This window comes from Stegodyphus dumicola, chromosome 10 (assembly GCF_044657685.1).
Source record: "Stegodyphus dumicola isolate Sdum_Otavi_A_Nest chromosome 10, ASM4465768v1".
Classification (NCBI taxonomy): Eukaryota; Metazoa; Arthropoda; class Arachnida; order Araneae; family Eresidae; genus Stegodyphus; species Stegodyphus dumicola.
In genome coordinates this window covers 126,489,600-126,502,935 of record NC_140777.1, presented here as the reverse complement: position 1 = coordinate 126,502,935, position 13,336 = coordinate 126,489,600, and the positions used below count along the sequence as shown (strand labels likewise).

Sequence of the window (13,336 nt, the reverse complement as noted above, 5' to 3'; positions counted from 1 at the left end):
CCTAAATGCTTTACATTTACGTTTCTTAATTATTTACGTTTCAAACAGTTTAGCTAAATTTTCCTGTGATTCCAGTTTTTTTTCAATCATAGAGCTTGAATCCTATGGTATATTATTTTTAACTATCATTATATTTTAAAATGTTAATAATTATGGTTTTTCATTTAATTTGTTTTTCCTGATATCTGCATATTTACTTCTAACATACGAGCCAGTTCTCCTTAGAAAGTCCTCTACGAACGCATCCCTCCCCTTAGGCAGATAGCCCTCGAGTCTTTGCTATAATCACACACACATACTCTTAATAAAACATGCATACTAAGCAAGGTTGTATGCATACTAACATACTAAGACAAGGTTGTAGGTCATTTCTAAGGCTGTGATATATGTATTATATATTAGTGTATTATATCTCTATCGGGCTATGATATTGATATACATATTTCAAATTTTTGAGAGGATTTTAAGCATTAATACTTAAATTCGTCAAGGTTTCATAGTGATCGCATTTTATTATTTATTACCACATATGAAAAAAGCATTTCTCAAAATGATACTCGCAAGAAAAAAGAAATGTATCGAGAAGTTGCTTTCAAATTTTTTTTAAAGTATATCAGTGAATTTTTGAAATTTTTATTGTTCTACGAACAACACTTTTTGACTATTTAGGTTTGTTAAGTTTTCTATCGTAATTTCTGTGTATTAGGGAATGAAAAAATTAAGCTCTTTCAAAAAGAAATTTCAAATCCTAGATAAATTCATTACATGTTTTAAAGATGCGGAAAATCTGTTTCAAATTTTCTGTTGTGTTGCTTTATCATATATAAAATTGCATTCATTTAAAATATTTAGCAATATACGAAAAATTTAGATTGAGATATACTTGTCCTTGAAATTCATTCTTAACCTCCATTCTAAGCTTGGATTGCCAATACTTCGGTTTATTATCAATCGAAGTTGAAAGAAAAGTTACATTCATCAACTTTGACGCATATTTAAAATTCTCCATGTCGCAGTTGCAGTTATTACCATGAATAATAACTATCGCATTTTTTTTCATTTAAGACGTAACATGTCTGTAAAGTAAGATATGTATTTTTAGAAAAGGTTTGCATATTTTCTATTTTCGTAGTAATATTGGTCAGGAAAATTTTCTCTACTGAACATATGTGGCTACGAAATTCTGTGAAAAGCGGAAAGTTGGTAATCATTTCAATAAAAATGGAAGTGTTAGGTAAGCAGCAATTTGAAAATTACCAAAAGTACAATAAAGTACACGTATAAATTATTTTTCTTGTGAGTTATGAAAATTTTTTTGAATAAAGTATATCCAGAATCTTCAAAATTAATGAAACGTTCAGTTTATCCTTTTAGATTTTGAGAAACAAAGAATTAAAAGGTCTATGTAATATTAAAATGCTGATTAAAATTGTGCTAAGAATGCCATCTCTTTAAATATTCACATAATATGTAATAAAAATGAAAGTATAATCCCGGATCAGCAGTGCAATACAAGGTGTTAAGTTAAATTTTCCGAGTATTTGTCACTCAGGAAATGCATTGAAAAAGCAAAAATTAGTAGTATGTTAGTACTGGACTAGGGAATAAATTTTATAGATAAGCAAATGCATGAAAAACTAATTAAAAAATATAATAAAAGTATAACATAGGCAAATTTTTTTTCTTAATAAGTTATGAAAGTTTTTGTTTTAGTAAAATGAAGTCAGGAAGTACCAATTTGGTAATGAAATGCTCATTCCAATCTTTAAGATTTTGATAAAAATGCAACAAATATATATGTGCATTGGTAAAATATGACTGGAAAAGTGAGGCGGTAGGAAAAACATGAACTTTCGTCGAATATTCGCTTGATATATAATAACAGTAAGTTAAAATATAACCCTGGGTCTTCAGTGCAATGCATTAGTTATTTATGATTAATTGTTCTTTTCGGATGTGGTAAAAAAGTAATTTTTGATTCGAAGAGAAATATTTTGACATAACAATGTTTCTATGGGAAATGCACGTCTATTTTTTTAAGAAGTTTTTGCATGAAAATGTATGGTTCCTGAATTCATATTTGATTCAGTTGAAATCAGTAGATATTACAAAAAACAAACTTGTGTAACTCCGCTTTTACTTTTGGAAAAAAGGAATTAGAAATGTAGCATGAATATACTTTAAAAGCAGGTTAAAAATTAAATATAAAGAAAGACGTATGTAAAGGAAAGTAGAGCACCTCTTAGGCGGCCACGGTTACCTCCTATGAAGTGACAGTTTACATCCATCCCTTCTCCGGCATTCGAACGAGGGTCCTTAGGTATGGCAGGTAAGAGTCACTAACAACTTTCCGGTCTAGCGGTTCTTTGAATAAAAGTAAGAAGTCTAAAAGGAAATTCTTCGATGGTTTGCAAAGAGTTTGGGTGAACCTTTTGAATAAAAGTAAAAGGGAATCTACGATGCAATGGAAAATTTAAATCTGGGAAAATCTTGCATTTAAAACAGTAACGAATAAAGTAATGATTATAAATCCATATACACTTAGAGAAACAAACACGCTGATTGGTTGAAATAGGATAGACATTCAGAAGTCAAACAACAAAAATCAGCGTCATATTTACAAAATTTTCACAGGACTAGTTTCGATGATTTTACCGAACCACCATCTTCAGCTGCAAAACCGCAAATGAACAAGATAGGAAATAATGATTAGATAAGATAAGAAAGCCTGGACAAGAATAAGCAAGTGGCGCCATCTGTTGGTGAAACCAGAACTAAAACATAATTTCTTTAAAGGGCGAAGGCAAATTTGGATTGGAATTAGGATCGTTAACTAAAACAGAAAGATTTTTATGAATGTGAAATGCCTCTAGAAAATCCAGTTCTCCAATGGAAGATGTTTTTTGAATAATTTTGGCAGCAGAAAAACTGAAAGTGTGGTTTTCGGACCAACAATGTTGAGCAACAGAAGACTTCTGTGTTTCCTTTTTTCTAACATATGCCTCATGTTCCTTGAAGCGAAATTTTAAGGCTCTCTTAGTTTGGCCAATGTAAATTAAACCACACTGGCAAGGAATCCCAGGAATTCATATCCGGAACGGGGTCCTTGAGTATGGAACTCGGAATTTTATTGATGGGAGAATAAACAACCCGAAAGTTAAATTTCTGCAAAATATGTGCAACTTTATAGCTAATTGATGGAAAGAAGGGAATGACAACAGAATTTTTATAATCTCCTAAAACAAGATTGTGCCTTTTAGTGTGTTGAGATGAGAATTTTTTAACTGCTTGATTAATAATTTTGGGTGGAAAGCCCCTGTCAATAGCTATTGCTTTTAAACACTTTAGTTCTTCATCAAGGGCTAGTTTGGAGGAGCAAACTTGAAGAGCACGGAAAACATAGGAATAAAATGAAGCTAACTTTTGTTTAGTCGGATGACATGATTTAAAGTGTGGTGGAAGGCAAACCGATGAAGGTTTACGGTAAACCGTAGTACTGAAGTTGGATGTGTTACGTGTGACCAGAATGTCGAGAAATGGGAGAGAATTGCAAGTCTCAAGTTCAGAAGTGAACTGAATAGCAGGATCAATAGAATTCATTGTTGAAAGAACTTTATTTAAATCATCTTTGTTACCTTCAATCAGAGTAAAAGTATCGTCTACGTAGCGGAACCATGCCGGGAAGTTTAAAGTTTCAAACAATTTTGATTCATAATAATGCATGTAGATATCAGCCAGGATGGGATTTAAATAAAGTTCTTTCAACAATGAATTCTATTGATCCTTCTATTCAGTTCACTTTTGAACTTGAGACTTGCAATTCTCTCCCATTTCTCGACATTCTGGTCACACGTAACACATCCAACTTCAGTACTACGGTTTACCGTAAACCTTCATCGGTTTGCCTTCCACCACACTTTAAATCATGTCATCCGACTAAACAAAAGTTAGCTTCATTTTATTCCTATGTTTTCCGTGCTCTTCAAGTTTGCTCCTCCAACCTAGCCCTTGATGAAGAACTAAAGTGTTTAAAAGCAATAGCTATTGACAGGGGCTTTCCACCCAAAATTATTAATCAAGCAGTTAAAAAATTCTCATCTCAACACACTAAAAGGCACAATCTTGTTTTAGAAGATTATAAAAATTCTGTTGTCATTCCCTTCTTTCCATCAATTAGCTATAAAGTTGCACATATTTTGCAGAAATTTAACTTTCGGGTTGTTTATTCTCCCATCAATAAAATTCCGAGTTCCATACTCAAGGACCCCATTCCGGATATGAATTCCTGGGGTATTTATAGGATTCCTTGCCGGTGTGGTTTAATTTACATTGGCCAAACTAAGAGAGCCTTAAAATTTCGCGTCAAGGAACATGAGGCATATGTTAGGAAAAAGGAAACACAGAAGTCTTCTGTTGCTCAACATTGTTGGTCCGAAAACCACACTTTCAGTTTTTCTGCTGCCAAAATTATTCAAAAAACATCTTCCATTGGAGAACTGGATTTTCTAGAGGCATTTCACATTCATAAAAATCTTTCTGTTCTAGTTAACGATCCTAATTCCAATCCAAATTTGCCTTCGGCCTTTAAAGAAATTATGTTTTAGTTCTGGTTTCACCAACAGATGGCGCCACTTGCTTATTCTCGTCCAGGCTTTCTTATCTTATCTAATCATTATTTCCTATCTTGTTCATTTGCGGTTTTGCAGCTGAAGATGGTGGTTCGGTAAAACCATCGAAACTAGTCCTGTGAAAATTTTGTAAATATAACGCTGATTTTTGTTGTTTGACTTCTGAATTAGTATTTATTCGGCGTGTTATTGTGTCTTAATAGGGATAGACGTTGTTAGTGAGAAGCAGATTGGTCCTTAAGACTGTATTCGTTTGCCCTTCGCAGAAGCAAAAAGAGCACACACGCAATCCTTCAACCTAGTGACATCGTGATGGTTTCCGGTGGACAAATTCAAATGGACAACGATGACGGACAAGTCCCAACAACAGGATTCAAATTACAAAAACCGTAGTAACATGCGTGTCTCCCATGCGAGAGATGGCAGATTTGAATTCAAGTTCTGGGGAGTATTTTTTAAAACCTTTGCATTTTACATAAATTTATTCATTGAAAACTACCATATTAAATTAAATAATGGAATGAATTAAAAATAAATATTAAATTCAAAACGATTAAGTACTCAAAATAACGATGCACTAAATAACTAAAAGTAATCATGGACTAAATAATTAAAAATAAAAGAAAATAAAGGAACGTCATGTCAAACACGTAGTTCAAGCGGTCGTTGCCACAAAATAAAACTTTGAAAAATATAGTCATTGGCAGGAATTAAAATTTTTTCATGCCTTACGTCATTCAAACTCATGTGCGTTACTCCCGGTTGCCACTTGATTCCAAGATGGGGGCGCTATTTTCGGGTGTCACGTGATTGCAAGAGTACGGCGACCATGCTCCTTTTCCCGTGATGTCACTTCCGTGTCCCGTTTACCCTTGCTTTACTACTTGAACATTTAAATATTCTTATTCATGAGATGCAAGGAAAAAAATAAATTCATCCCCAATCTGTATACTTGTACTAAAGTTTATATTGCTAAGCTGCAGTATTGGGAAACACAACTAAAATAAAAACATTTCGTACATTTCTTGCATCTTAAATCCTATCCTATTATTTCATATGAAAAGTCTGAAAAATAGGCAAGAACGTAGAGAAATACGTTCTGGTTCGTAATGACTGAATGCACATAGAACCGATGAAAGGTTGATGAAATTTATTTTCAAAAAAAACACTTTAATGTTCTGGAACTTTTCGCAAAAAGGTACTCCTACAGCTCTTCTCAGTGTGACAGAGCACAAGCAGCAGTTACCACTTCAAAATACCAAGAATGTTAAACAGCAGGTAACGCAAAGAGCGTCAAATGAGTGGGCTCGCGCAGAGATACTCCGATCTTTAGTACTCCAAACTCTGAGCAAAAAACTAAAAACTGATTCAGACTTTGTGATATTACCAAGCTATTGTAAAATGCTTCGTTGCCGGTTCCTGAAGTAAAGCTTGAAGACACATGACATAATAAGCACCGGACGTGGAGAGAATCTCCAAGGAGAAATAGGAGGCAAGGAAGATTGATAGCTGATGCTCTCTCCGATCTTATATAGTTCTCCCTCCCCCGTCAGCCGAGAAATTTCCAGTACCTTCGACTTCTCGAAACTGCAGAGAGACATGCATAGTTACAGCTACATAAGGGGGAGGGTTACAGTTACAATTACATAATGCGGAATACGGTGACAGTTGCACGGGGATCGGACCGAAATGTCGTCAAATTTGGTAAATTTTGATGATTTTTCGGCAAATTCAGCGATAAAATTAATCGCCAGCTTGGCGCTATCCGTTTACCTCAGTGTTAAATGGAATTCCTGTAACCCTATTTTTCCGCGATGCTTCGCATTCTGGTGGCTTTTATATTGTATTATACAAGATCTAGTACAGTTTACATATACTTTCACTAAAATTATATTTATATGTACATAAAATTCGTAACAGTAAGAACGATGACTTTGTTTGCGAGTACAATTATAAAGGAACAATATTTTTCTTGGTGAAATTTAATAAGCCAAAGAAATAAATCCGATTGACCAATGAACATTTACAGTCCATGAGAATTCTCCCAGTAATTTTTCGCCAAAGCTTTATCAGAGTTGTAACATCAAATAAAGACATTTATAAAAATTAAATAAACATTTTTGTATTATTCTCCATGTGTCGAAAATTATTTAATAAATAAAAGAAAGAAAATAACTTGCTGAAATTTCAGATACTCCCTGGGCATTAAAAAGTGTATTTAAGATCTCGATAAATACTTAAAAAAAGCAAATGTTTAGGAATATAAATTTCTAGCATCGGTTGAAAATTGAAATAAGAAAAACTTGCTAAAGAGAGAAACATTTTAGAATAAACCTAACTGGAGAAAATTATTTTCTTTTAGGAATTTCGAACCCAAGGAAGAAGATATATAAAAACATTAGAACCAGCTGTTCTAAATTTTTTCCTAAAGGATTGGGAAAATAAATATTTACTATTATTTTATTCCATGAAAAATTTAAATTTTCTCCGAAATTCTAGTCTCTATAGATGGAAGTATTAGAGATGCGTAACAAAACTTAAGTTCTCCTGAAATTCATTCCGTATTTGCTTAACAGATGGCGACACTAGCTTAGTGCGGAGAGTCAGCTCTTGGAACTATTTAATCACTTTAAAACTTCTTGTTTCTATTAAAAAAAAAAAAAAAAAAGAAAGAAAACAATGAAGATTGAAAACAATTGGAATTTTTTTTTTTTTCGTTTCATTTTGAAGCAGCGCTTCTTAACCACAGCATAGCTTTTGGAAACATCTTGGAGGGCTATAGCATGTTTACATACACATGACACATACATAAGTCACTGCGGCGCCTGCGGGTCATCTTTAAAATGTTTCATCCAAGAATATTTTAATTACCAGACAGCTATATGTGCAATACATTTTATTTTGGCCGTATGTTGATTGGAGTACTATGAAAACTAGACACGTAAATAAGCTTCTATCGTGCTGCCATCTAGTAGAACAGATAAACGATAAATGAATAACCGTGTTTCATAATGCAATGAAAGAAAGGGATTAAAGATTGTATCATCTAAACCTGCAGATGGTCGTACTTTAGCGCGTCGCTGTATTTAGAAAGAAAATGATATTAATATAAATATGTCTCTTTTTTCCTCTTCCAGGTCAGTTAATTCGTAGTTCAAATATTTTGCATCGTAAGAAGCTGAAAATTGCCAACAAGAGTGTAATGTGGTTGGGAAAAAAAGGTATTTCTGTAAAAAACTGGAAATATTGGAATATATCACTTCAGATAAAAACCGACAATTTAAAATTTAATTTAGACTATGTGCTTACAATTCATAACATTTTGAATGAAGAGTTTTTAGCCCAAATGACGTTACCCAAGAAGGGCTGTTATTCTCAAAACGGGATTTTTTCATTTTTCAAATTCTTGCCACCAAATATTATCACCCTGTATTATAGTTAAAGAAATGAAATAATAAAGAATCTGCATGAACGTATGTTTCCCGCATTGTGAAAAAACAACGGTACCTAGAGTCATCCAATTTAGAATAACGTAGCCCTCCATCTGAATATGGAACCTGAACGCCCGAATTTGGAATTTGTTTTATTGTATATTTCATATTTTGTAATTAACAAATTTTTGATTAAAAAACTCAACAATTTCAAAGCGAGCAGTGGAAAAACTCTAAGAAATAAAACTTTTTTATCTCCAGTGCGTGAGACTGTCTGTCGGATATTCTAAAGATATGCGGTTTTTAAATACTTTCAGTCGAAAGTGGCGTTAGCCCAAATGTTCTCGAAACGTGTATGTGCCAGTAAATGGGGAAAAAAAAAAAAAAAAAAAAAAAAAAAACTTTTAGACGCAATATAAAATCTTAAAACTTTCATATTTTTCTTGGTAATATTTCTCTATCGATTTAAGTGGAACTTAAGTTACTTGCTATTATAAGACGTGTGAATTGATATTTCGCTTTGATTTTTTTACTTATGCCGAATTTCTCCACTTCATCAGTTTCATCGAGAGGATTTTTTTTTTTTTTTGATTGATTGTGAAGGCAATTTATTTCTTTCCTGATATCTCTCAAGAGAGTATAAAAATGGATTGATGAATCACACAGAATGATTAGTATTGTAACATCTACAAAATATGTTATCAGTAATTTTTAGATTTTTATTGAAAAGTTAAATTACATCACTAAAGGATTGAAGAATTCCAAGAAATCAAACTTGCTTCTTTTCAAATTTAAAAAGGTTTTTCGAAATTGTATCCCAAATAGAACACAACTTAAGTTTCAGATTATTTCTAGTAATTACCATATACAGTATGCAAGCAATGCATTTAAAATGTCAAAAGGTTTAACATAATTCATAACAGTTTTTTTTCAATCGAAGCTGATCAAGCTGTGAGTAGTGATTAGCAAATTGTGAAAAGCAGAAATTATCTATGATTTCTTAGTTAAGTCTTTCTTGTTAAATCCATTCAAATCATAACGTAAGTTAGTACTTCTATTACAGGTAAACAATCTACTCTCCACAGTCCAGTAAAGCGCAGCGTTTCGCTGTTGATTATAAGAAGCTTAACCAATTAGACAGTCTAATTGCTGCAATTAAGTGAGGAAATAATTAGAAAAATTAAGTCAACTAAGCACATGATTATCTTAGATTTAAATTCTAGATATTTCTAAACAGGCACGAAGTCTGAGCATGTGACGAAAATGGCGCTCATAAGAATGTCGGGTGTGTATGTAATTATAAGATGGCTGTTATTTTATGTACAACTCCCGCTTCTTTCTCTAGCGCGCATAATTTTGAAACCTGTAGTAAGCAGATCAACTTTTATCTCGCTAGATGACATAATTGCAACAAGTAACAAAATTAAGACTATATTGAAGATCTGCGAGGCGATTTCACAGAGCTAAGCAGGTGTAAAAATGAATATAATATCAATTTACAACTAAAGAACTTTACTCTGATTACAAAATATCACATCGAGAGATAAAAACAGAGGGATCAAAGATATTTGCAATTACTGAGGATTTTATTTCTTTACTAATCGTTATCTGAAAGCAAGAACTTCATTCGCAACACCTTTGCCCATTTATTAGCATTATCCTATAAAAGTCATAAATTCAAGGAATTTAGTATTTCAGAATAATAAATAATTCATAAGAATCTGCAAATGTAAGTTATCATCGATTTTAAGGGACATTCTTTTTTTAACGAAATTTATAACAAAAAGATGTACATCTTAGAATCTAAGAAATACAGTAATGCATTTAGCGATAGAAGTTTCAGTTTTTAATCTTTTTAAAATTCTTTTATCTAAATATTCTGCCTGTAGCTATAATATTCAGTTTCATGAATTTTAATCTAAGGCGGATGAAGCATAATTAGAGAAATTAGTATAATATAATGCAAACGGGATTAATTAGATGTACATGAATTAGTGCTAAGAAATGATTTAACAAAGCAGAAATATTAACTCGAAATAAGTATGTACTGCAAAGAATCCATTTTTTTACAATTCAAATTTTATTCTGTAAAAGGTAAATTTAAAGTCTCATAAATTTAATTAGATAAATACACAGATAAATTAATGAAAGGGGAAATGTTGAGACCAGAACGTAGTTTGAGCATTTACGATTGTACATAAATAATATCATACATTATAGTTAACAAGACGTAGCTAGAGGAGGGCATTTTCCAGCCAGTGGAAAACTTTTGGGGGCGAAATTTTTCACGTGAAATGTTACTTCAAAGCAGTTAGTCATGTGACTCAATGAAGTGTAGAATATAGAAGTTCTGAGTTGCCGTTTGAAATTAAATTCAAAATCTTTTTTATACTACATTAATGTATTTAAAAGATATCACCACATGATTTCAATAGTTACACACTCTTGTATACCTTCTATACAGTCTGTCACAATTTTTGAATAAAAATTGCGAAAGTTATACAAATTATGATCAAGATGTCATTAATAAGGAAGAATTCCTAGATATGTTTCACAGTTTTATTTCCGTTATTTCTAGGGCAAACGGAACGAGGGCGTGGTAAGGTGATTATTTTGAACTTTATTGAACTTTATTGAATTAATTATTTGAACGCAGGTTATTCTAAAAGGTAATCTTTAGAACAAAGCTCTAAATATTGTAAAACTTACTGAAAACTTTCCTTACATTGCTTAAGTGCTGGGAGTTGTAAGAAAAGTTTTCTAAAAACCCTTTAACAAACATTTAAGATCTGGAAATGCATATTTTTCTTTTAAGAAATCATTCTATACTATCTACATATCACTATTTGAAACAATAAAGAAGATATATACAGTGTCAACCATGGTTTTCCTAATAGAATAATAATAAAATAATGATACTGTTTTAAAATATTGGAACTGAAGTTTTACTTTACAGAGCTTTAATCTGTTTCTCTCTATGCCATTTTGACATTTTTAACTATTATTTGTATATTTATATTTTATAGTTTTTTAATATTTGTATTTAGAATATTTTATTTACATTTTAGACATATTATATATATATATATATGTGTGTATTATATATATTAGTTATAATTTTGAAATTTTTTAGCTATTATTTCTGATTTTTAGGTTATTATTTGTTTGTGCATCGATATGGGAGGCAATTCCTCTAGCTACTTCATTAGAAATATATCACAATTTTTAAAACGACGCTCATTATCACTACTTGGCGAATAAAATGATCACAGTATTTGTTGGAGTTAATTGTTATCTCTCGCCCAATTGTGCGCCATCCAGTTCACGCTCGTTTTCCAACTGTTTTTGAGCGCTTCATCGAATTTGGAACGAAAGTGTTTCACAGCTTCATTTTCAGTCATGTCTAAAACCAGAGTCTCTCTTAGATAGTCGAGGTCTTTTTCACTGCTAAGTTCTGGAATACCCGTAGACAACATCATTGCGAATAGAGATATCACCAGGGGACCTTTGCGTCGTAAAATCATAAAAGCTTTTTCACAGTATTCTTGAAACCTGAAAAATACATTTATCATTACTCTTAAGTTATGAAAATTCTATAAAATTCATTATTTCGTATTATGCGCGCAGAAGTCCATTAGAGGATACTAGGAATAATGAATGATGCTCAGTAGGATATCTCCTGGTGGCCATTTATAATTTGGCAACACACCGTAAACACCGTATTCATCAAAGGCGTATTTTCGCAAAAACTACAAAAATTATTCTAAATGGCGCAAATATTCAAATTTAAAAATCTAATGAAGCCAGCGCATGACCTACCGCCAGTTCTCTATTCTAAATAGCTTCATTGCTATTTAAATTGCTTTAAATAAAATATCACTTCCGTTTGAACGTTTGTAAACAAAATCTAGTTTGTTGTTCCTCGAAAATAGAAAGGTGTCTGTAATACAAAATTTTGGATTACATTTTATAAGATATAAAAGACCTTATGCAAATTTGGTTTACATTTACATTTGGTTTACATTTAATTTGGTTACAAAATTTTGGATTACATTTTATAAGATATAAAAGACCTTATGCAAATTTGGTTTCTCTAAATGTATATCAACGTAATCAAATGTTTGTCCTCTTATTTTTTGAAATTAAACATTGCATTTTATTGAGCAATTAAATAACATATAATTTCAATGGTTTTTAATTAAAATAATTAAGTGTCTAAGATATATTTAAAATAAGTACTTTGAAACGCTAACCATAATTTAAATTTCTTCAGTGTTATTTCTTTATTATCAACAAATCTAAATTCATTTTAATCTGTTCGTGCATTTCTCCGTGATACTTGGGTATCATTACACAACTCGTAAGTTTCTGGAAGTACAGCTGAGTAATAATTAACATGAGTTTCGAGATGAGTAAGAAGTAAATTAACAGGTGCTTTCATTTCTGTTATTCGCTCTTGTGTCTCTTCATACCAACAGTGCAAAAGAATAATAAGTGCATTTCTGGTAACATGCCTGCATTACAAGAGTTTTGAAGTTCAACAAATGAAACACTGTTATAAAAATCTTTCTCTTCGACGGCTTGATGTAAATAAATATTATGTCTACATACAAGTCTAATAATAAAAACAGTATCATTATTAGTCACAGATATAGTCTAATATGTGCTGCATTATTTTAGATTAAACTCCTATTATAGTGATTCTATATTTCTCTTCGAAAATTTATTAAGGGCTCCAAGTAAAGTATTACTTCCGGTTTGTTATTTACAGTCAAAATCTGATGTACTTTTAATAATTACACAGTCAAATCCACGTGTTGTTCTAAATGACGATTGTATAAGTATCGTATATTAATACAGTAATTTTAAATGCCAAATTTCAGAAGTTTTGGATTATATTTTAATATGATTTTTCATTAAAAACTGCTATGAGTTTCATGTGAAATCCCACTTCCGGTTATCTACTAAAAACTATTATACACTTCAGGCTCTAATTTTACTCAAAATATAATCAATTCTTTATAAGAATGCAGATAGCTTATATAAGGAAAACAGAAATTGTGTAGAGTTATCGTGAACGAAAATATCGTTGCACACATACGCACAGGACCTCCAGGTATCTTAATTTATTTTTAACCAACTTCTCAAGGAGAGCAAGTTTGATTTTCTGGAGTTTAAAAATCTATAAAAATTCTAGATTAAAAAAAATGAATCATCGTTGTCTTGTTTTGTCATTTTGAATAAAATGTTTTCCTTTTGAAGATGAGTATGCAATTT

The 13,336-nt window shown here is 31.6% G+C and overlaps 1 protein-coding gene across 4 annotated transcripts in view; it reads right to left on the bottom strand.

Moving 5' to 3' along the window:
• Positions 1 to 10,116: 10,116 nt before the first annotated feature.
• The window catches only part of Pi3K92E (phosphatidylinositol 3-kinase 92E), a 122,091-nt gene continuing 118,871 nt past the window's right edge, over positions 10,117 to 13,336 (bottom strand). For all 4 annotated transcript variants that reach the window (XM_085825519.1, XM_085825521.1, XM_085825520.1 and 1 more), the window contains one exon: positions 10,117 to 11,611. In XM_085825519.1, the coding sequence (XP_085681645.1) occupies positions 11,344 to 11,611 (268 nt within the window). In that variant the 3' untranslated portion in view covers positions 10,117 to 11,343. The remainder of the gene's footprint in view (positions 11,612 to 13,336) is intronic.